The sequence below is a fragment of the Somniosus microcephalus genome, chromosome 12, assembly GCF_052327205.1.
Source record: "Somniosus microcephalus isolate GS21.2 chromosome 12, FLI_Smic_1.0, whole genome shotgun sequence".
Taxonomy (NCBI): Eukaryota; Metazoa; Chordata; class Chondrichthyes; order Squaliformes; family Somniosidae; genus Somniosus; species Somniosus microcephalus.
The window spans coordinates 88,098,635-88,120,750 of NC_140998.1; the positions used below are offsets into that span (position 1 = coordinate 88,098,635).

The 22,116-nt window shown below is 45.9% G+C and overlaps 1 protein-coding gene across 1 annotated transcript; it reads right to left on the reverse strand.

Moving 5' to 3' along the window:
* Positions 1 to 11,298: 11,298 nt before the first annotated feature.
* l3hypdh (trans-L-3-hydroxyproline dehydratase) lies at positions 11,299 to 22,087 on the reverse strand. Its single transcript, XM_086003299.1, has 5 exons — positions 21,607 to 22,087; positions 19,556 to 19,725; positions 16,328 to 16,450; positions 15,511 to 15,648; positions 11,299 to 12,314 (listed from the first exon to the last, which is right to left on the reverse strand). Exons 1-5 carry the CDS (start codon positions 22,085 to 22,087, stop codon positions 12,189 to 12,191), a joined length of 1,038 nt encoding a protein of 345 aa, XP_085859425.1. The 3' UTR covers positions 11,299 to 12,188.
* Positions 22,088 to 22,116: the final 29 nt, after the last annotated feature.

Sequence of the window (22,116 nt, forward strand, 5' to 3'; positions counted from 1 at the left end):
AACAACAACAACAACGTGTATTTATATAGCGCCTTTAACGTAGTAAAACATCCCATGGTGCTGCACAGGAGTATTTTAAGATAAAATATTTGACACCGAGCCACATAAGGAGAAACTAGGGCAGGTGATCAAAAGCTTGGTCAAAGAGGTAGGTTTTAAGGAGCGTCTTAAAGGAGGAAAGAGAGGTAGCGAGGCGGAGAGGTTTAGGCAGGGAATTCCAGAGCTTAGGGCCTAGGCAACAGAAGGCATAGCCACCAAGGGTTGATCGATTATAATTGGATGCTCGAGGGCAGAATTAGAGGAGCACAGATATCTCGGGGTGGGGGTTGTGGGGCTGAAGGAGATTAGAGATAGGAAGGGGCGAGGCTATGGAGGGATTTGAAAACAAGGGGGTGATTTTCTGAGGTCCAAGGAGGCGGGTTTGGAGGCGGGAAAGGCAGGAAAATCGGAAAAAATGAGTGCGGGTTCGGAACCCGCCTCCGCGGGATTTTGCAGGTGCCCGTTTTGCAGGGCGGGAAACGGTCCCGCCTTCAGCTGGCCAGAGAGCTTGTTAAAAGGTTTAAATGCTCGTTAAGAGCGTCACTAAGCCTACTTTGAGAGGCCCTCGTTATTTTTCGACTATTTCGGCGTGTTCCACGACCCTCCTAAACCACGCCAGCTAAACCTGGTGGGTTGACAAGTGAGTGGTCTCCTCACAGCTGAAGCTCAAACATTAAATAGGAGATTTCATCAAGGATTAGTTGCAGGTGGCAGAACTTTGCATTAGAAGGCCTTTGAGCACTTTTAGCAGGCCTTCCGAAGTCAGAGGTGCTGCAGTTTGAATCTATCAACTGTGGGATCCCCTTGGAGGACCCTCTCCCCGCTGCAATGAGCACTTCCCCAACGGAGGCATCTGCAAGCAGCATGGGAACCATTCATTTTCTTTTACCATGGACCTCAGATGAAGAGGCTGAGGAGGAGGAGGAGCAGGAGGAGGTCAGAGCGCCGGTGATGCGCCATCAATTACTCAAAAGACTGAGGTTAAGCGAGTAACAACCAGGCTTTTATTAACTAAAGAATGAAGGTCTAGTCTCGAGTGGTCGACCCATCCAGAATACTAAGGGACTGGGAGGTAGTCACTTATATACCTGGAATAGTGGGAGGAGTCAGCCGAGGCATGTCCAGACCTGTACCTAGTGGAATACACATACACATAGACAGGTATAACAGTGGTTTACCACATTCACCCCTTGTTTAAAAATGAGTCCGGCGGGGTGAAGTGTATTTAAAAGCTCGTGTATTGGAGTCTCTCCGGAGGTCTTGTCTGCCGCTGTGATCGACGTGGCGACGGCAGGGGTGGTGGAGCTTCCGGCGTCGCGTCCCGTGTAGGCTGGGGCACTGGACTGTAGTCCTCGTGGGTGACGGTCCAAGGCGAGCCGGCTGCTGGGGTTGGATATCGGGTCGTGGGGGGGGGGGGTGGTAATGGGTAGTGGGTTACAGCGGTCCCCGAGGGTGCGAGGTCTCGTATGGAGACTGTGTCCTCCCACCCGTCCAGGTACGCAATGTAAGCGTACTGGGGGTTGGCGTGGAGGAGGTCGACCCTCTCGACCAGGGGGTCCGTTTTATTGGTCCTCCACGTGTCTTCTCAGTAGTACCGGCCCTGGGGACGTCAGCCATGGCGGTAACGCTGTCCCCGATGTGGACTTCCTTGGGAAGACAAACATTTTCTCGTGAGGGGTGGCATTGGTGGCAGTGCAGAGCAGTGACCAAATCGAGTGGAGCGCATCGGGGAGCACCTCCTGCCAGCTGGAGGTCGGAAGGCCCCTAGACTTTAAGGCTAGTAGGGCGGCCTTCCAAACTGTTGCATTCTCTCTTTCCACCTGTCCGTTCCCCCGGGGGTTGTAACTGGTGGTCCTGCTTGTGGCTATACCCCTAGCGAGCAGGTACTGGCGGAGTTCGTCGCTCAAACGATGAGCCCCGGTCGCTATGGATATAGCTGGGGAAACCGAACAGGGTGAAGAGGCTGCTCAGACATTTAATGACCGTGGCACTGGTCATGTCCGGGCAGGGGATAGCGAACGGGAAACGGGAGTACTCGTCAATGATGTTGAGGAAGTACACATTGCGGTCGGAGGAGGGGAGAAGCCCTTTAAAATCGACGCTCAGGCGTTCGAAAGGGCGAGTGGCTTTTATCAGGTGGGCTCTGTCTGGTCTATAAAAGTGCGGTTTGCACTCAGCGCAGACTTGGCAGTTCTTGGTCATGGTCCTGACCTCCTCAATGGAGTAAGGCAGGTTGCGGGCCTTGATGAAGTGGAAGAACCTGGTGACCCCCGGGTGGCAGAGGTCATTGTGGAGGGCCCTCAGCCTATCGATCTGCGTGCTGGCACAGGTGCCACGCGACAGGGCATCTGGGGGTTCATTGAGCTTCCCAGGCCGGTACAAGATCTCGTAATTGTAGGTGGAAAGTTCGATTCTCCACCTCAAGATCTTGTCATTTTTGATTTTGCCCCTCTGCTTGTTGTTGAACATAAAAGCAACTGAACGCTGGTCAGTGAGCAGGGTAAATCGTTTTCCGGCCAGGTAGTGCCTCCAATGACGCACAGCCTCCACAATAGCCTGGGCCTCCTTCTCGACCGCGGAGTGTCTGGTCTCCGGGCCCTGGAGGGTTCGTGAGAAGAATGCCACAGGTCTCCCCGCCTGATTAAGGGTGGCGGCCAGAACGAAGTCGGACGCATCGCTTTCCACCTGGAAGGGGATGGATTCGTCCACTGCGTGCATGGTGGCTTTGGCAATGTCCTCCTTGATACGGTGGAAGGCCGAGCGGGCCTCTGCCATCAGGGGAAAAGAGGTGGATTTGATCAGCGGACGGGCTTTGTCTGCATAGTAGGGGACCCACTGGGCGTAGTAGGAAAAAAACCCTAGGCACCTCTTCAGAGCTTTTAGGCAGTGGGGCAGTGGGAGTTCCATAAGGGGACGCATCCGGTCCGGGTCGGGACCGATGACCCCGTGTTCCACAACACAGCCAAGGATGGCGAGGCGGGTTGTGCGGAATATGCACTTCTCCTTGTTATATGTCAGGTTCAGGAGTTGGGCGGTGCGGAGGAATTTCTTGAGGTTTGCGTCATGGTCCTGCAAGTCATGGCCGCAGATGGTCACATTGTCTAGGTAAGGGAAAGTGGCCTGCAGCGCGTTTTGATCGACCATCCGGTCCATCTCCCTTTGGAAGATGGAGACCCCGTTGGTAATGCCAAAGGGAACCCTAAGGAAGTGATAGAGGCGGCCGTTTGCTTCAAAAGCAGTATACTGGCGGTCTTCGGGGCGGATGGGGAGCTGGTGGTACGCTGATTTCAGGTCAGTGGTCGAAAAGACGCGGTACTGCGCGATCTGGTTGACCATGTCAGCTATGCGGGGGAGTGGGTAGGCGTCCAGCAGGGTGTAGCGGTTTATTGTTTGGCTGTAGTCGATGACCAGGCGTTGTTTCTCGCCGGTCTTAACGACCACAACCTGGGCTCGCCAGGGGCTGGAGCTGCCCTCAATAATCCCCTCCTTCAGGAGCCGCTCCACTTCGGTTTTGATGAAAACCCTGTCCCCGGCACTGTATTGCCTGCTCTTTGTGGCGATGGGCTTACAGTCGGGGGTGAGGTTAGCAAACAGTGGGGGGGGTGGGACTCTGAGTGTGGAGAGGTTGCATCTGGTGCGCGGCGGGCAATTTGGAGGCTGCTGGCTGCGGACTGTGAGTGGGGGGAGGGGGGCCATCGTAACGCTTTTGAGGTGGCACTGGAAATCCAACCCCAGTAGAACGGCAGCGCAAAGTTGGGGCAGGACCAGGAGTTTAAAATTATTGAACACAGTCCCATCTACTACTAGTGTCACCACGCAGTAGCCGCCAATGTCCGCTGACTGGGACTCGGCGGCCATAGAAATCCGCTGGTGCGCAGGCAGGACTGGGAGAGAGCAACGCCGCACCGTGTCGGGGTGGATGAAGCTCTCTGTGCTCCCGGAGTCAAAAAGGCAGTTTATTGCATGGCCGTTTACCTTAACGTCCATTTTGGACCGAGCTAGTTGGTGCGGTCTCGTTTGGTCCAGCGTAACAGAGGCCAGCGTAGGGGTCGGTGTGTCGCTGCGGGTATCAGATGGGGGGGGGTTGGCGGCCTGCTGCGTCCCGGCTGGTGTCCAAGATGGCGGCGTCCATGATTCCCATGTGGCTGGAGTCGTCCAAGATGGCTGCTGCTGCGGTGGTTCGCACATGGCTGGGGAGGCCCAAGATGGCGGCCCACACGCGGCGCTGTTGGGGGCCCAAGATGGCGGCTCGCACGGCCCACACGCGGCGCTGCTGGCGCTCAGGGTGGCTTTGGCCTTGCAGACGCTAGCGTAGTGTCCCTTTTTCCCGCAACCCGAGCAGGTCGCATTCTTCGCCGGGCAGTTTGGCCTGGCCACAGAAGTAGCATTTCTGGCCTTGGGATACTGCTGTCTGGCTTTGGGACACTGCTGCGGTGGTTGGGCCGTTGTTGGGCTGTGGCTGGGGTGGCACGGTGCTATGGGGCTGTCCTACCGTGTCCCAGGTTGTCGTTCCCCGCGGCGTCCACGGTGCAGAGGAGTAGGCATCCATGCCCCGGTAGGCTGCGTCCAGCGTTAGTGCGATTTCGGAGGCTTTGTCGAGGGTGAGGTCACTCTGCTCCAGCAGTCGCTGTCGGGTGTAGTTGGACCTGGGGCCCGCTACGAAGGCATCCCGGATCAGTTCCTCCGTGTACTTAGTGGACGTTACCGCCTTACACCCACAGGCCCGGCCAAGCACGGACAGTGCTTGGAGGTATTCCTCAGTCGATTCCCCAGGTTGTTGCTTGCAACTCCCCAGGAGGTGCCTGGCGTAAACTTCGTTCACAGGGCGCGTGTACTGGGTCTTGAGGAGCTGGAGGGCGGCTGTGTACGAGGTCGCGTCCCGGATGACTGAGTACACTCGGTGGTTCACCTTGGAGATCAGGACAGACAGTTTGTTCGCATCCGTTACGACCGCAGTGGAGGCAGTCAGGAATGCCTCGAAGCACATGAGCCAGTGAGCAAACTTGGTGGAAGCGTCCGCTTCCCGACTGTCCAGGTCCAGGCATGCTGGTGTGAGGATCTTCTCCATTATAAAAAATGTAGTTAATAAAATTGATGCGCCATCAATTACTCAAAAGACTAAGGTTAAGCGAGTAACAACCAAGCTTTTATTAACTAAAGAATGAAGGTCTAGTCTCGAGTGGTCGACCTGTCCAGAATACTAAGGGACTGGGAGGTAGTCACTTATATACCTGGAATAGTGGGAGGAGTCAGCCGAGGCATGTCCAGACCTGTACCTAGTGGAATACACATACACATACAGACAGGTATAACAGTGGTTTACCACAGCCGGTCTATCGAACAGCAGCAGCACGCAAGCACATGGCTGCCCGTGATGCAAGGGATGAACTTATCCTGGCCAGATTTGCATAGGCTGCCCAAGGTGGCACATATCCTTGGCTCCATCTTAAGACATCATAGGGACAATGGACATGACTCTCTGGTCTCCTTTCACTCCCGCAATGTGGAGCCCGCAATGTGGAGCTGCCTAAGTCGAGAAAACAGATGCCATAACGCCAACATTTTGGGATCAAATCATTTTAATGATTTCCAGCAGGGATGTAATTTCATCAATACACATAAACATTCACCCAATCTGCACACACATCTGAAGGTTATATCCCTTGCCAGCTGGATCCACGCAGCCTTGGTTTCTTTGGGAGGCCTCTTCCTCCCAGATGAGTGAAAGAGCAGCTCCCTGCTAGCGCTCACCCCCTCAAACAACGTTTGCAGCGCCTCATCCGAGAACCTCGGGGAGGCCCTTGCCTTGGAATTGGACATAGTGGTTTCTCAGAATATGTTGCAGGTGGTGCAGCATCGGCAGAAATCCAGTGGAATGATCCAAGGCAGCAAGCAGCCCTAAAATCAGGCTGGAAAAGTGATGTCAGCAGAGGCGAGTTTCAGTCCCAAAACACTAATTGACCAAGGGCATCCCACACCACTGAAATCAACTGGTCAATCAGGGGAAAATCGCAATTTTTTGAAAACTTTCCAGTGGAGGCGGGTTTCAAACCCACCCAAACCGAAACCCGCCTCCATCCCACCTCCAGTGGGAACATTGCCCCATAGATGAGAATTTTGAAATCGAGGCGCTGCTTAACCGGGAGTCAATGTAGGTCAGCAAGCACAGGGTAGATGGGTGAACAGGACTTGGTGCGAGTTTTGGATGACCCCAAGTTTACGTAGGGAGGAATGTGGGAGGACAGCCAGGAGTGTGTTGGAATAGTCAAGTCTAGAGGTAACAAAGGCATGGATAAGGGTTTCAGCAGCGGATGAGCTGAGGCAAGGGAGGAGATGTTATATCATTATATCCACAGGCCAGTGAGTAGGGGGGCTCTTGGTCCAGAAATGACAAGTAACAATGTAAACATTCAGCACTGAAACATAAGACCACTTCAAAGGTCGCTAACCCCTATTGTTCCACACCAGTAATGTGCTTCCAAATAAGGACCTTCTTCACGAATCTACCTGGTTTGACAGTAGGGAAAGGTAGCATAGTGGTAATGTCACTGGGCTAGTAATCCAGAGGCCTGGACTAATGATCCAAAGACGTGAGTTTAAATCCCACCATGGCAGCTGGGGAGTGACAGTGACTGTCCTTAACATCAAGGCAGCATTTGACCGAGTGTGGCATGAAGGAGTCCTAGTAAAACTGAAGTCAATGGGAATCGGGGGGGGAAACTCTCCACTGGCTGGAGTCATACCTAGCACAAAGGAAGATGGTTGTGGTGATTGAAGGTCAATCATCACAGCCGCAGGACATCACTGCAGGAGTTCCTCAGGGCAGTGTCCTAGGCCCAACCATCTTCAGCTGCTTCACCAATAACCTTCCCTCCAACATAAGGTCAGAAGTGAGGATGTTCGCTGATGACTGCACAGTGTTCAGTATCATTCATAACTCCTCAGATAATGAAGCAGTCCATGCCCGCATGCAACAAGACCTGGATGACGTTCAGGCTTGGGCTGATAAGTGGCAGGTAACATTCGCGCCACAGAAGTGCCAGGCAATGACTATCTCTAACAAGCGAGAGTCTAACCACCGCCCTTGACATTCAATGGCATTGCCATCGCCGAATCCCCCACCATCAATATCCTGGGGGTCACCATTGACCAGAAACTTAACTGGACCAGCCACATAAATACAGTGACAACAAGAGCAGGTCAGAGGCTAGGTATTCTGCGGCGAGTGTCTCACCTCCTGACTCCCCAAAGCCTTTCTATCATCGACAAGGCACAAGTAAGGAGTGTGATGGAATACTCTCCACTTACCTGGATGAGTGCAGCTCCAACAACACTCAAGAAGCTCGACACCATCCAGGACAAAGCAGCCCGCTTGATTGGCACCCCATCTACCACCTTAAACATTCACTCCCTCCACCACCAGCGCACCATGGCTGCAGTGTGTACCATCTACAAGATGCTCTGCAGCAACTCACCAAGGCTTCTTCGGCAGCACCTCCCAAACCCGGGACCTCTTCCATCTAGAAGGACAAGGGCAGCAGGTGCATGGGAACACCGCCACCTCCAAGTTCCCCTCCAATACACACACCATCCTGACTTAGAAGTATATCGCCCGATCCTTCATCGTCTCTGGGTCAAAATCCTGGAAGTCCCTTCCTAACAGCACTGTGGGAGTAACCTCATGGACTGCAGTGGTTCAAGAAGGCAGCTCACCACCACCTTCTCAAGGGCAACTAGGGATGGGCAATAAATGCTGGCCTTGCCAGCGATGCCCACATCCCAGGAACGAATAAAAAAAAAAGTTGCCAATCTCTGTCCTGCCAATATGCAGCCAGGAGCCAAGGTATCGCACGTCAGTTAGTATTTGCCTGTGTTTCTCAAAACAAAGACTTGTCCACTCATATTACTCCAGCATTTTGGGGAAATTCAGAGGATGTCACGATGTACTTTGAAGTACAGTGTGGCAATTCTACGGTAAAACCTAAATCAACATTTTAAAAACAAACTATCGTCTTATGCGTCAAGGGGCTTGAAAGATGGATTTCAGTTAGCACTGAAAGATGAGGGCTACCTCTGAATTTACAGGCTACTAAACCTCTCTAGCCAAAGATAGGAAACTTAAAACATGAGGAAACTGGCGCTCTTTAAATGAGAGGGGGAAACAGTACACGTAACTTATATAGTGAATGCATTCACATAGCTAAAAACCAACACATTAAATTCTACATAAAGACATAACTATTAAAGAGAATACATAAAAATGCCCAGTGTTGTGGATCGCTAACACCATTGAGAACTCTTGAATGCTTCAGTAATACATTTTATTGACGAAAGGAATACCAGATTTTGTGACATCCAAACGTATTTTTAGATGACGCAGTTTTTGGTTGCGATTAACGATTTTTATGTTCATCAGTTAGGAAGGAAAAGTGTAATTACATAAATGTAATTCAATGTTTTTAATGGTTACATTTACAAACGTTAAACATTTCAAGCTTACTGAGTACAGATCATGTACAGAAAGGTAAACAACCTCAGTGTACTCTTTTGCATGGACCATAAACAAATAAACTGTAACTTAAAAACCATTAAATGAAACTTAACAACTTAAATTAAAATTTGGTTGCTGGGGGTGATGATGCACTCCAGTCCCTGCGGTGCCCACCGGCCGCGGAAGGCCTCGAGCATGCCGGCGGACACCGCGTGCTCCATCTCCAGGGCCACCTGGGCGCGAACTTGGCCATAGAAGAGAGACAGGCAGTTGGGCTGAACGACCCCCTCGACTGCTCGCTGCCTGGACCCAGGAGCAGTCCAACGAGGAGGTCCCCCGACCTGCCTGCTCCCCTCCGCACCGGGTGACCAAAGATCAGGAGCGTGGGACTGAAGTGCAGCCAAAAATTGAGGAGCAGCCCCTTCAAATAATGGAAGAGGGGCTGCAACCTCTACAACCTCAGTGTAAGGAAAATGGGCAATTTCTGATGGAAATTTAAACAGAAACGGACCTTTTTACATTACGTTGCCTGAAAATGCGGTGAAAGCAGATTCAATAATAACTTTCAGAAGGGAATTGGATAAATACTTGAAGGAGAAAAAATGCATGGCTATGGGGAAAGAGCAGGAGTGGGACTAATTGGATAGCTCTTTCAAAGAGGCGCGATGGGCCGAATGTCCTTACTGTGCAGTATCATTCAATGATTCTACGTTGTTAGTTACTGAAATGACTGTTGTGATCCCCACTGTGACATTTTCCGCTGTCCTAACGCACCTTGGTATTGCAAATGTCATCTTCAATTTTGCCAGTATAGGCAACACTAACTGTTAATTTACGATCATTTGTTTCAATGCACTGAATTGTCTTATTTGCATTGAATAGGGTGAGAGAGAAAACAGTTTTCCAAGTACAACACAGTCCAGCAATTGAATTTGCTTTTTAAAGCATCGGAGCTTTGAAGTTCAGATGTTATCATTAATGGATTGGCAGCCATTCAGTGAATTGTGATCTGTTAGTTTGGGGGTTTTATAACCGGCTTCTTTCTCAGTTGTCTAGTAATAATTACTGTAAACAAGTGATGTATCTCCTATGTCTGGAAGCTGCAGCTTTCCTGTACTCTTTCAACACAGAAGTGGGAACCCACGGAGTTGGCGCTTAGCTCTTCGTAGTAATTTGCTTACTGGTTTTTAGATAGGGCTTCCCAACTTCTCAGATAGGGCTTCCCAACTTCTCAGAATAGTGGATATGATCACAGACCAGACATTAAAAGACTAATTATTATTTTTGTTTAAAATTTAGTAGCATTAACCACAAAATGAGCCATTACTTAAAATACTATATATATTGTATGTTAAATTCTGTATGTGGGACATGCGCTTCATTGAAAATCGTATTGGTTACTCCTGTAGGTGGCTCTGTAATGGGTATTTTCAATGTTAAAAGTTATTTTATCCAACATGAATTTCGGAGAAATTTTTTACCGAGTGGTAAGAATGTGGAACTCGCTACCACAAAGAGTAGTTGAGGCGACTAGCATAGATGCACTTAAGAGAAAGCTAGATAAATACATGAGGGTGAAAGGAATAGGATATGTTAATGAGGTTAGATGAAGAAGGATGGGAGGAGGCTGGTGTGGAGCATAAACACCTGCATGGGTCTGTTGGGCTGGATGTTCTGTTTCTGTGCTGTAAATTCTAAGTATTTGCCGAGTTTACTGAGATCCATCAGTACCATGTTTACCATCAGTAAACATGAGTGATTGGGGAGCCACCGAAGGTCATAGTTTCCTCACAACCACACCCAAATGCAGCCTACAATTGTTGGTGGCTCCTTTCCCTGTCACCAGCCACCACCTCCCATCCAAAGAAATAAAAATGGCAGAGAAGCAAAAAGAGTTACAGGGAGTGAGGCAAAAGAGAAACCAAGAAACAGCAACATGAAAACATCAGTGACTATATTCATTGACTTACTACATTCAACACCATGGGAGATCAACTAGTAACATATTAAGTCTCATGTATAGCACACAGTATGTCGCATTTCTTGTAAACTTCCCATCACATTGTTGTGACACATTAGCTGTGTTACTGTAGTGACCTCGTGGTGCAACAGTAGCGTGTCTGACTTCAGATCAGAAAGCTTAATGTTCGAATCACATCGGGGTCAGTTTCCAGGCTCGAGGGGCTGAATGGCCCAGTTATATCGATCCAAAATATTTCAAGTGATTCAATTTTTTTCTCCAATATTTTGGTCCTTCACTCTGAAGGCAGTCACCCTTTGATACTGCATCAAGTGACCATTATTCATGTGAGCCAGTTGGCTATCGAACTGTGAAAGATATCAGTCTAAGGATAAGGGGTAAGCCATTTAGGACTGAAATGAGGAGGAATTTCTTCTCCCAGAGAGTGGTGAACCTGTGGAATTCTCTACCACAGAAGGCAGTAGAGGCCAATTCATTAAATATATTCAAGGAGTTATATATATTTCTTAAGGCTAACGGGATCAAGGGATATGGGGAGAAGGCAGGGACGGGGTCTGAATTTAGATGATCAGCTATGATCGCATTGAATGGTGGAGCAGGCTCGAGGGGCCGAATGGCCTACTGCTCCTATCTTCTATGTTTCTATGTAATCTTATCTTCACCCACTATTTATAGGTGCACTTCCTGTATGGATTGCTGTGTTGTTATCAGGAACAACAACTTGTGCCTACGTCCCAGGAGCTTTATCAAACAAAAATTGTTACAAATCAAAACTAAATGCACAGCGTGGCAGGACAATGCTTTATTGGTCTCCATCTGCTTTTTTTAATTAAACATGATATACAATTAACTTTGTAATGTAGATTGGCCAGTACTAGACTTATCAAAATTGCTTTAGAATTATGCAATTAGGATACATAAAATCAAAGTCTAATTTTACAAACAGTAAGATGCAGAATGTGTACATTAAGTTAATTGTAAAAAAATTAATTTGTCACATGCATAATACAAATTTCAAGTAGCTCTTGTAATTACTTTCTTCAGCAGCAAAATTTAGCTTTCCAGCAGCAACATTTAGTTTGAAAGCTTTTTCTCTATATAGAAATACCACTTTTGAAATTTTTGTAGTGATATTTGAAATCAGTGACTTTACAGGTTCTAAAATTTTCAATACATGTTCTAAGGTTCAGATTAATATCTTCAATAACAGTACGAGTGTATTGTGATTCAATGGGAGTAGAAATATTCTGCAGAGACTAACTCTCTTATCTGCTTACACAGTCCTTACAATTAATATTGCACAGAATTTCATTGCATAATGCACGAATAACTAAAGGAAAAGCACATAGTGCAGATTGAAATATCAGTTTAGATTTACTCAGTATGAAACATTTCTGGTGTAAGACACTGATTTTTAAAATCATAACTTAACATTTGGTTCTAAATTCATTGTACATCAAATATTTGAACTCATGATTTAACAGATTACTAAGCACATACATGATGTCAACTTAATTATACATGAATAATTTGTAATAAAATGTCCTTAAGAAATATTAAGATTCATATAAAGAATGCTAAATTGCACTTAGTAAGAAAGTAGATTTAGGACTTCAACATTATTAAAATACTAGTTTGATTCTTTAAGTACAAATGGTTAAATTTTTTTTCCATGCTTTATCGAAGAAGAAACCCATCTTTCAGACTGTCGTCATCTTCCACATAAAAATTTGCCGTTCCTGTGTAATGTGCTTGTCCTGATACTTCTACTATAACAGCTTTGAAATCGCCACATTTTGTTTCCTGAAAAAAAGTTACAGATTTTTAGCAGCCTTGTTGTTCATGGTCAGTTGGAGGATAACAATATAGCTGTTATCACAAAAATGTGACGAGGAAACTGTTGCGCAAAACTTTTAATATTATATAGACAGAGTAATTCTAATAACCATCACAGTAAGTGCTTTTGTTTTGACCAGCTTTAACAAATGTTTTTTTTGTTAGTTACTTGTTCCAGATTAATTTGAAACTGTTAATGTTAGAAATAATTATTATGCATTTCTGAACCTAATACTCTGCTTACAATTCTTCAGATATTCTGAGGTTCAGCAGTGCAGGTCACTCCCATGAGCAGATCCTGTGCCTTACATTCTAATCATAACCCAGGTTACAATTGTAATCTGAACAGGATATTGTGTCTTTCACGTGTGCATTCAAGTGTGCTTCTCCAATTTTTCGAAAGGCAGACCATTTTACACTTAAAAGGAGGCATGCTGAATGCAGATCCACAAATTAGTTTATTTTGCAATTGCTAAGTGAACAGAGAAACATTTGTAATAATTCTCAGCACACTATGATTTGGTGTATATCACTCCTCTCGGCAAATGAAAAATCTCACACTATCGCCATTAGCAGACTCACTTTTAACTTTTTCTGGACAGCCGTATCCCTAAAAACTGACCGTCTCTCTCTGGGCTTAATCAACCTCTCAAATGGGAATCTGTCTGACCGTTCTCCCCATTACAAGATCTTGTACTGAACTGCTTCTGTATGAATAGGGTCATCCCAACAATAATCGGGATGGAAGTTTGCAGGAAGTCTGAAATGAGCTCACAAATGACATTGTCTCAGTGGCTGCAGCAAGGAGAACTTTAAGCCCGTGCAAACCTGAAAATACACCACTTCAATGTAACTCATTTCCAAATTCCTTCTGTGGAAAAATTGTCAAAAATTCTGTCAAAGGAGCGGTTAGTTTCACCGTTACTATTAATGCAAAATCCAGGCCATTAAAATCTGAAGATTATCTTGGAGAAAACATTTAGGGTCTTTATAGAAAGGCAAAACATTTATTTCATGTATTGGTGAAATATTAATTTGTGCGTATTTAACTGCAGTCCTTTTCTAAATTTGTTGTGCATACAAGAAAAAACCCCACAATTCTGCCTGTCTCTTTCCGTGCGTTCTGAATGAATTGGTTAGGAGAATAACCAGCCACTACAGGTAGACTATCCTTTATCCGAAAACCTCGGGACCAGCCGAGTTTCGGATAAAGGAGAATTTCGGATTTCGGAAGGTGGGTCGGCGGGGGTCCGCGGGACTTACGCTGACGCTCAGCGTAAGTCAGTCGGGGTCGGCGGGGGTCGGGGCCGGCGGTTGTCGGGGCTGGCGGGGTCCGCGGGGGGGGATCGGCGGTTGTCGGGGCCGGCGGGGGGGTCGGCGGTTGTTGGGGCTGGCGGGGTCGGCGGTTGTCGGGGCGGTCGGCGGGGCCGGCGGGGGGGTCGGCGGTTGTCGGGGCCGGCGGGGGGGTCGGCGGTTGTCGGGGCCGGCGGGGGGGTCAGCGGTTGTCGGGGCCGGCGGGGGGGTCGTGCGCACGACTTACCCTTTATTCGAACTTCCGAAACCGGAACCCTCTAAAAACCGAAGGTTTTTTCGTTCGTACGCACGACTTACGCTGAACGAAAAAACCTTCGGTTTTTAGAGGGTTTCGGTTTTCGGAAGTCCGGATAAAGGGTAGTCTACCTGTATCACCATCATATTATTTTCCCTCCAATATCAAGTCCAAGCATTAGCAAAGAAGCATTGAAGAACTGAAGGAATGTGATAGCTTTATTTCTTCAATGAGGCACTACATCAGAAAGCCAACGTATACAGAGGAGCCATCCTCCTGTACTCTTAACCTGAACAACCAACAGCACACAAAATTTCAGCTGAAAAACAAAATGTTTGACTTTAAGCAGAATTTTAGGACCGAGTTTGCAGGTGAGCAGAGACTTGCTAATAACATTCAACTGGATAGTTGCTCATCTTTTGTTTCTGGCTTATTTACTGCCTGCCAATTGTATAAAATTTATAAGCAGGTGACAGCTGCTTTGATAAAAATGGGAAAATATTCCAAAATGTTAATGCAGCAGCTGGCTTTCCCAAGGTGCTGGGATTGTGCAAGTAGTCTGATTCACACATTGTCACTTAGGTATTTCTTAATTGCCCCATATACTGCTAACATGTTTGTTCTGTCAAAATTACCATTTATTAGGAGTTTTGAGACACTTCAAGGACTAGTTGGTGAGCATGAGTAGCATTCACCATGCCATATAGGCACTTTGCATAATCTCTCAATTCTTTCTGCCTTATCCTAATCATGCAGACAGAAACTTAGTGAAACACACCACGCACAAGGAATTAACAGGAAAAAGTGTATTCTTTGTTCAAATGCATTTCTGGGCAGTATATTAGAGATACTGGTTTAAGACTGGTACCTACTTTAAGTAAAGTGGAATGAACAGACCCAAGTTATACTATTCACTCTACATAATTCTCTACTTGATGAAAGTACTGTGTACTGATGACTAAATTCTGGTTAAATTTAAATTTTAGTAAAAAGCTGAGAGGATAGCTGAATTGGCTCTCTAATATTTATAATAAAAAAAAAATTAAAAAAAAATAAACGAAAAAGTTTCCAGGTAGTGCAATGGGAAACTTAAACTGATTTGCACTGAGTGCGCAGTTGAAATGGCATGAGTCTTGTCCTGTGAGTGCCACATTGGTGCAAAATGCATTTTATTTACTGTCCTGATAAATTAGATAATTTTATAAGATTTTTTCTTTAACTTTATAATGAAGAAAAATACCTCCCTTATTGTTAAGTGATTTGGGGATCATACACTTGAAGTTATGTCTTGTTTAAAACAATTGCAACATTTAGGAATATTGAAAGAAGCAACTTACATATGCAATTAAAAAACTGAATTTCCAATAACCATTAATTTCTATACCACGTATATCTTGGAATAAGTGTAAATTTATGCAATTTATGGTGAATATTGCATAGTGATGCTATAGTTTCCAGATATACTTGTTATAGATTACTGACTCTTATTATTTAAATTGCTACCAGCAAAGATTTAGTAGAAATCTAAATGCTGCTAAGTGTTACAGTTTGGATCAAAATGTGCTGCAATGTTAGGTGTTCAAAAAGCAACAATATTCATAATTTGTCAATCACCTCTACAGCTTTTCCTGTGAAGAGCGAGCTTGTTGGACCACTTTGAAATGTCCTGGTCTGATTCAATAGAATCAATCCTTTGTGGTACTGCAGTGCAATACGGGCTGTCACACCTGAGCCACAGGGACTTCTGTCGACCTACTCAAGACAAGTTAAACAAAAATGACTCTGAAATGTTTTTTGTATATATGTATTATATTTGAACTTAGTCATTAAATTCAAAATTTTCTCTCAGCTTAAAAATCAACAGTAGGATGAGCAGAATATTTTGGTTTTGGGAATTTGAAAAGTATCAAATCTTGATAGAGAGGACATTGCAAGAGGTGAGGGTGCAAGTTCCAACTGTTGCCTAGATGGTATTCAGTCCTGCTTAATTGTGCCCCTTTTGTGCTTGCAATGGAGTTGCTCTAGTGTACGCGGGAGTTTTCCCTATAATGGATTTTACTGGAGCTGACAGCAGGAAAACAAGACATTTTCAAAATTGTCAGAAATTTCAACTGAGTTAATCAATTCATCATGTCTACAGGGAGTACTTTCTTTCCCTTTTAATTATACAATACAGAAGGGATGTAATGTACACTTTGATCAATAAAGTTTATTGTAAATTGGTATGTCTTAAAAACAAGTCTGACTGAGAATCTCTAGCACAGAATTTCTGAGCAAAGATTATTTTGTGTCACTTTAATTATGCAGTGTAGATTGGCTATGATGAAATCACTAAAGATCACCCAATGTTTACACTTCAAGAACTGTTCAAAAGCCTGTATTGTGAGATTTATTGTAACAAAATTTGCAAATCAGTGTTTCTTTTTCTTACCTGAGCATCTGCAAAAACACAGACATTTGCTGTTGGTTCTTCAGAAAATTTATCTTTCCCATCAATTAATATAGTGCCATAGAGGAAGGCAAGATCTTCACTGTCAGGGTGGTGGAGTTTAACCTGTAAAAATTATTACTGAACAGGGTTTGATATTAACTTATTGGATCAGTAGCAGTAGTTGTTTCTGGTACATACCAGCAGACAGTCTATTTTAATAGTTACTTATTTTCATATTTAAGTGCCCATCAGAATCTCAAAATGTGAACCAACAACTGTTAGTAGAACTTGTACTATGTAAACTACTGTATTTGGCATGAATATAGTTGAATTACTGTTAAAACAAAAAAAAAATCTACCTGGCAGGGTAGATTTCTTTTAAATTATGTCTCCTCCACACAGAGATAGAGTGGAGCGAGAGTGAATTCTGGGCAAACTATTTGGTGGGTAATGCCTCCTAGTGACATTGGTATGCACTGACATTGGGTGACACCAATCCACCAGGTTACCCACTGTATAAAAATCTTATTCATTTGACCAGAAGTAAACTAAACAAAGTAGCAAGATGTATGGCCGCTATATCATTTTAACAATGAAGAAAACCACACGAGGTAGGTAATATTTCTTTTCCATTCAGTATCTTTCACACACTCCTGGAGACTAAGGAGGAAGAAGGTCCTTGGGGGGAAGGTAGAGATCCTTCCCACCAGGACTGATCTACCAAAAATATTATAATCTGTGAACAGTAGTGCGGATTAGAGTACAGGAGCAAGGATGTCTTGCTGCAGTTGTACAGGGCCTTGGTGACACCACACCTTGAGTATTGTGTGCAGTTTTAGTCGCCTTATCTGAGGAAGGATGTTCTTGCCATGGAAGGAGTGCAGTGAAGATTCACCAGGCTGATACCTGGGATGGCAGGAATGACGTATGAGGAGAGATTGGGTCGATTGGGCTTCTATTCGCTGGAGTTTAGAAGAATGAGAGGGGTTCTCATTGAAACTTATAAAATTCTAACAGGACTAGACAGACTAGATGCAGGATGGATGTTCCCAATGGAGGGGGAGTCCAGAACCAGGGGTCACAGTCTAAAGATTAGGACAGAGATGAGGAGGAATTTCTTCACCCAGAGAGTGGTGAACCTGTGGAATTCTCTACCACAAAAGGCTGTTGAGGCCAATTCATTAAATATATTCAAGAAGGAGTTAGATATATTTCTTAAGGCTAAAGGGAACAAGGGATATGAGGAGAAAGCGGGGACAGGGTACTGAATTTGGATGATCAGCCATGATCTCATTAAATGGCGGAGCAGGCTCGAGGGGCCGAATGGCCTACTCCTGCTCCTATCTTCTATGTTTCTATGTACATGTTAAGAGGTTATTCCATTTGGTGGTTTTACACATGCTATTGATGGGCATATGTTTCAGGCAGGTGTGAAACAGAATGATCTTTTACTGGGCTGCTGGATTTCCAACCAAATAAATATTAGCAAAGGCCTTCACCATCCATTTGCAAGGCTTTCTTTGGAATATGGTCTTCCTTGGCTCTCAAGACCACATATATCACAATTGTTGCATCTAGTCATTTGATACAGTTCATATAAATTTCCAGAGTTCTATGGATATTCACAGTGGAAGTGACATTCTAAATCCAATTGGAAGTGACAAATGAAAATGGGAATCTACTTTAGGCAGGAAACAAAGGTGGTGTTCGAAGAACTGCTTGTACAAACGGGGTGACTGGCAACCAATGCCTGGATTTCACTAATTATCAAGCTCAACCCAGAGCCACCAAAAGTGCGGCTTAAATGCATGTGATTTGAAATGAGGGTACATTAACTTGTGTAGGACCAGACTCTGATTCCAATTGGGTATGGGTGGTGACCTGTCAAAATTTAACTTCCAGATGGCCTGCATAATTTGAGACATCAGCTATCCTATCAATCTTAATGCAGGAGTGTCATGAAGGATTAAAACTGCTGCGAGGTGCAAAGGTATCAGATGATACCAAATTAGAGGGAAAGGCAACCTGAGCAAGAATTCAAGGGAACATAGACAGGTCAGCAGAGCAGGCAGATAAACGAGATGTAGTTCAGTGCAGAGAAACGTGAAATGGTATAATTAAGATTTTTAACCGAGTGGAGGAACAGATACGAGAGCAGATACATAACTCTTTAAAGATGAGAGCACAGGTAGAAAAGTCCATGAAAAGGCAAATAGGGTTCTAAGTTTTTTATATATAGAAGTATCAATTACAAAAGTTGAATTTGTGCAAGACATTGGTGGGGCCATACTTGGAGTACTGAGTGCAATTTTGGCTAACTTATGGGGATATAGACCAGTAAAAGGGTACAGCGAACATTCATTAGAATGATAGCGCGGGTGCCAAATGGTTCATTGTCATATGGCATTGGTATGTGCCAATGTCAGTCAATGGTGCAATGACATCCACCATAGTTTTACCAAGTGTTGAATTCAGTATTGCTCAACTCTTGCAGAGTGTGGCGAATGCTGAATGAAGAAGAATGCCAAAATGAACACTAACTTTGTTTTTACATCTGGTTAGTAATTTAAACTTGTATTCCTTCACAAACTGAAAGATGCTGAACATTCAGCCCTACTGTAAAAATAGTGGTAACTCACTCCAAAATTTAAAAGTACAGTCTTTCTTAATGCTTTAAAATATTCTCCTAAATATCCAGCAACCAAGAGACTCCTAGTCACAAAGTTGTGGGTTAACGTCTCAGACTTGCAAGGTCCATATAGGCCTGCTTGGAAAGTTATGTCAATTCCAAACTAGATCACAATGTGCAGCAATTTTTGAGTTCCAGCATTCCACCTGGAGGCAAAAAGTGTGCAAAAGCTGCCTGATCCTCGTGTTGAGGTTCCACAGCTGTATGATCTGGGGAGGCTGAACATTTTTGTCCCAATTTTCTTTAAAAGCATTTTTTTGCCCTTAAGCTAGGATAGCTAGGTCTGCAAGATAAAATATAAGTAAAATTGTACAAATGGTTTTGTGTTCAATTCACTACATATAACCAATCTCAGTTTAGTTGAGGAAAGAGTGATCCACTTAGCTGATATTCACATCTGCACATTTTCCCAGCCTCTGGGGAAATTAGGGGAGAAAAAACAGTATCACTAATTTGCAAATAGATTGTGGCAAGGTGACTTAACTTGCTTACTGGATGAACACTGATTAATCAGAACAGTACTTGGCTTCTTTATGTACCTGTGCTTTCACAGCATTAGTTACAGCTACTGCTGCATCTACAAGGTCCCGGGTCCTGGAGGAACAAACATCCAAACCAAAACGATCTGCACTCACAAATGCATAAAAAGCACCTCCATATGCAACATCCACCACAATCTTCCCATGTCCTGGTACATCAACCGCAACATCTGAAAGAGACCAGCAAACTAGTACTGTATATTCTATGTACACATCTGTATAAAGGCCCTGAACTTATGCAGGATTCTGCCAGTCTCCTGCTGTACGTCCAAAAGACTGGTAGAACTCCTTGAGGAATAGCGTAAATGACAATTTGCAATGCCCGAGGGCATTTTGCTTTATTAAAGACACTAATTTTGTGAGTTTGAGCTTGTGACATGGAGCCTCATCATTTAGCACCACGTATGGAAATTTGGGCACAGTTTACCCACAATTGTTAACCACTTAAAAATAATGACTGGAAAATTGTGCACAAATCTGCAAGCCAGGAGATCAACCCAGCTACAATGGGGAGGATAGATCAGTGTGCCAGGAGCAGAAATAGGTATAGCTTAGAATGAGCTCTAAACACTAAAAACAACAGGCTATAGAAAGAACTAAATGGTCAAACAATGAACCGGGCAGAGAAAATTTCGCAGTAGCCCCACCACATCCAGTTGAGAATAGTGGAGCACAATCAAACAAACAAACAGGAAAAAGAGGCTCCGTGAACATCCTATCCTCACCCATGGCAGAGCCCAACACACAAGTGCAAGAGACAAGGCTGAAGTGTTTGCAAGTACCTTCAACAATAACTTGCATTTATATCGTGCCTTTAATGTAGTAAAAATGTCCCAAGGAGCTTCACAGGAGCGTTATAAAACAAAATTTAACACCGAGCCACACAAGGAGATATTAGGACAGATGACCAAAAGCTTGGTTAAAGAAGCGGAGAGGTTTAGGGAGGGAATTCCAGAGCTTAGAGCCCAAGCAGCTTAAGTCACGTCCACCAATGGTGAAGCGATTATAATCAGAGATGCTCAAGAGGCCAGAATTTGAGGAGCGCAGGTATCTCGGATGGTTGTGGGGCTGGAGATTACAGAGATAAGGAAGGGCAAGGCCATGGAGGAATTTGAAAACAAGGATGTGAATTTTAATATCGAGGCGGGAACCAGTGTGGTCAGCAAGCACAGGGGTGATGGGTGAATGGGACTTGGTGTGAGTTAGGACACAGGCAGCAGAGTTTTGGATGACCTCAAGTTTACAGAAGTTAGAACGTGAGAGGCCAGCCAGGAGTGCGTTGGAATAGCCAAGTCTAGAGGTAACAAAGGCATGGGTGAGGGTTTCAGCAGCAGATGAGCTAAGGCAGAGGCTGAGTTGGGCGATGTTATGGAGGTGGCAACAGGCAATCTTAGTAATGGCACGGATATGTGTTTGGAAACTAGTTTCAGGGTCAAATGTGACACCAAGGTTGCGAACAGTCTGGTTCAGCCTCAGACAGTTGCCAAGGAGAGGGATAGAGTCAGTGGCAGGGACCGAAGACACTGGCTTCGTTGGAGGAAATTTCTGCTCATCCAGTACTGGATGTCAGACAAACAGTCTGACAATTTAGAGACAGCAGAGGGGTCGAGGTGGTGGTGAGCTAGAGCTGGGCGTCATCGGCGTACATGTGGAAACTGACACTGTTTTTGGATGATGTCGCCAAGGGGCAACATGTAGATGAGAAATAGAAGGGGGCCAAGGATAGATCCTTGGGGGACACCAGAGGTAACAGTGTGGGAGCGGGAAGGTAAGCCATGGCAGGTGATTCTCTGGCTACGATTAGATAGGTAAGAATGGAACCAGGCAAATGCAGTCCTACCCAGGGAGAGATGTTGGAGGAGGATGGTATGGCCAACCGTGTCAAAGGCTGCAGACAGTTCGAAGAGGATAGTAAAAGAGCCAAGTGATGATCATAGATTTGAGTATGCAGCCAATTTGGCGCACTGTGACATTAAAAAGCAACTAACTAGCCTATGCAACGGCTGTGGGCGCTGATAATATCTTTGAGACCCGCACCCCGGCACTCCCACCTGCAGCGAAGACGAAGGCGGGCACGCTGTGGAAGCGGACACGGCCGCTCTTGCCCTGGTTGTACTGCACGAAAGCCCGCACCAGGCCGCAGGGGCAGTGGATGTTGACCTGGGTCTCGGGAGAGCTGGGCTCGGCGATCAGGCCGTAATCCAGGGCGAAGCGGCCGAGCGCCAGCACGGCGTGGCCGCACATGGTGCTGTAGCCCTGGTTGTGCATGAAGAGGACGCCGAGGTGCGCGTCAGGCCGCTCCGAGTCCACCAGCAGCGCGCCGTACATGTCGGCGTGGCCGCGGGGCTCAAACAGCAGCCGCCGCCGCAGCCCGTCCAGCCGGTCGCGCACGTAGCGCCGCTTGCTGAGTATGTCGCCCGCCGGGACGGCCGGGAAGCCGCCGGTCACGATCCGCAGCGGCTCGCCGCCCGTGTGCATATCCAGCACAGACAGCACGGCGCCGTCACTCGGCGGTGCTCGTCGCAACTCCATCGGACTCGGCCGGGGGGCCCCGGGGGGTT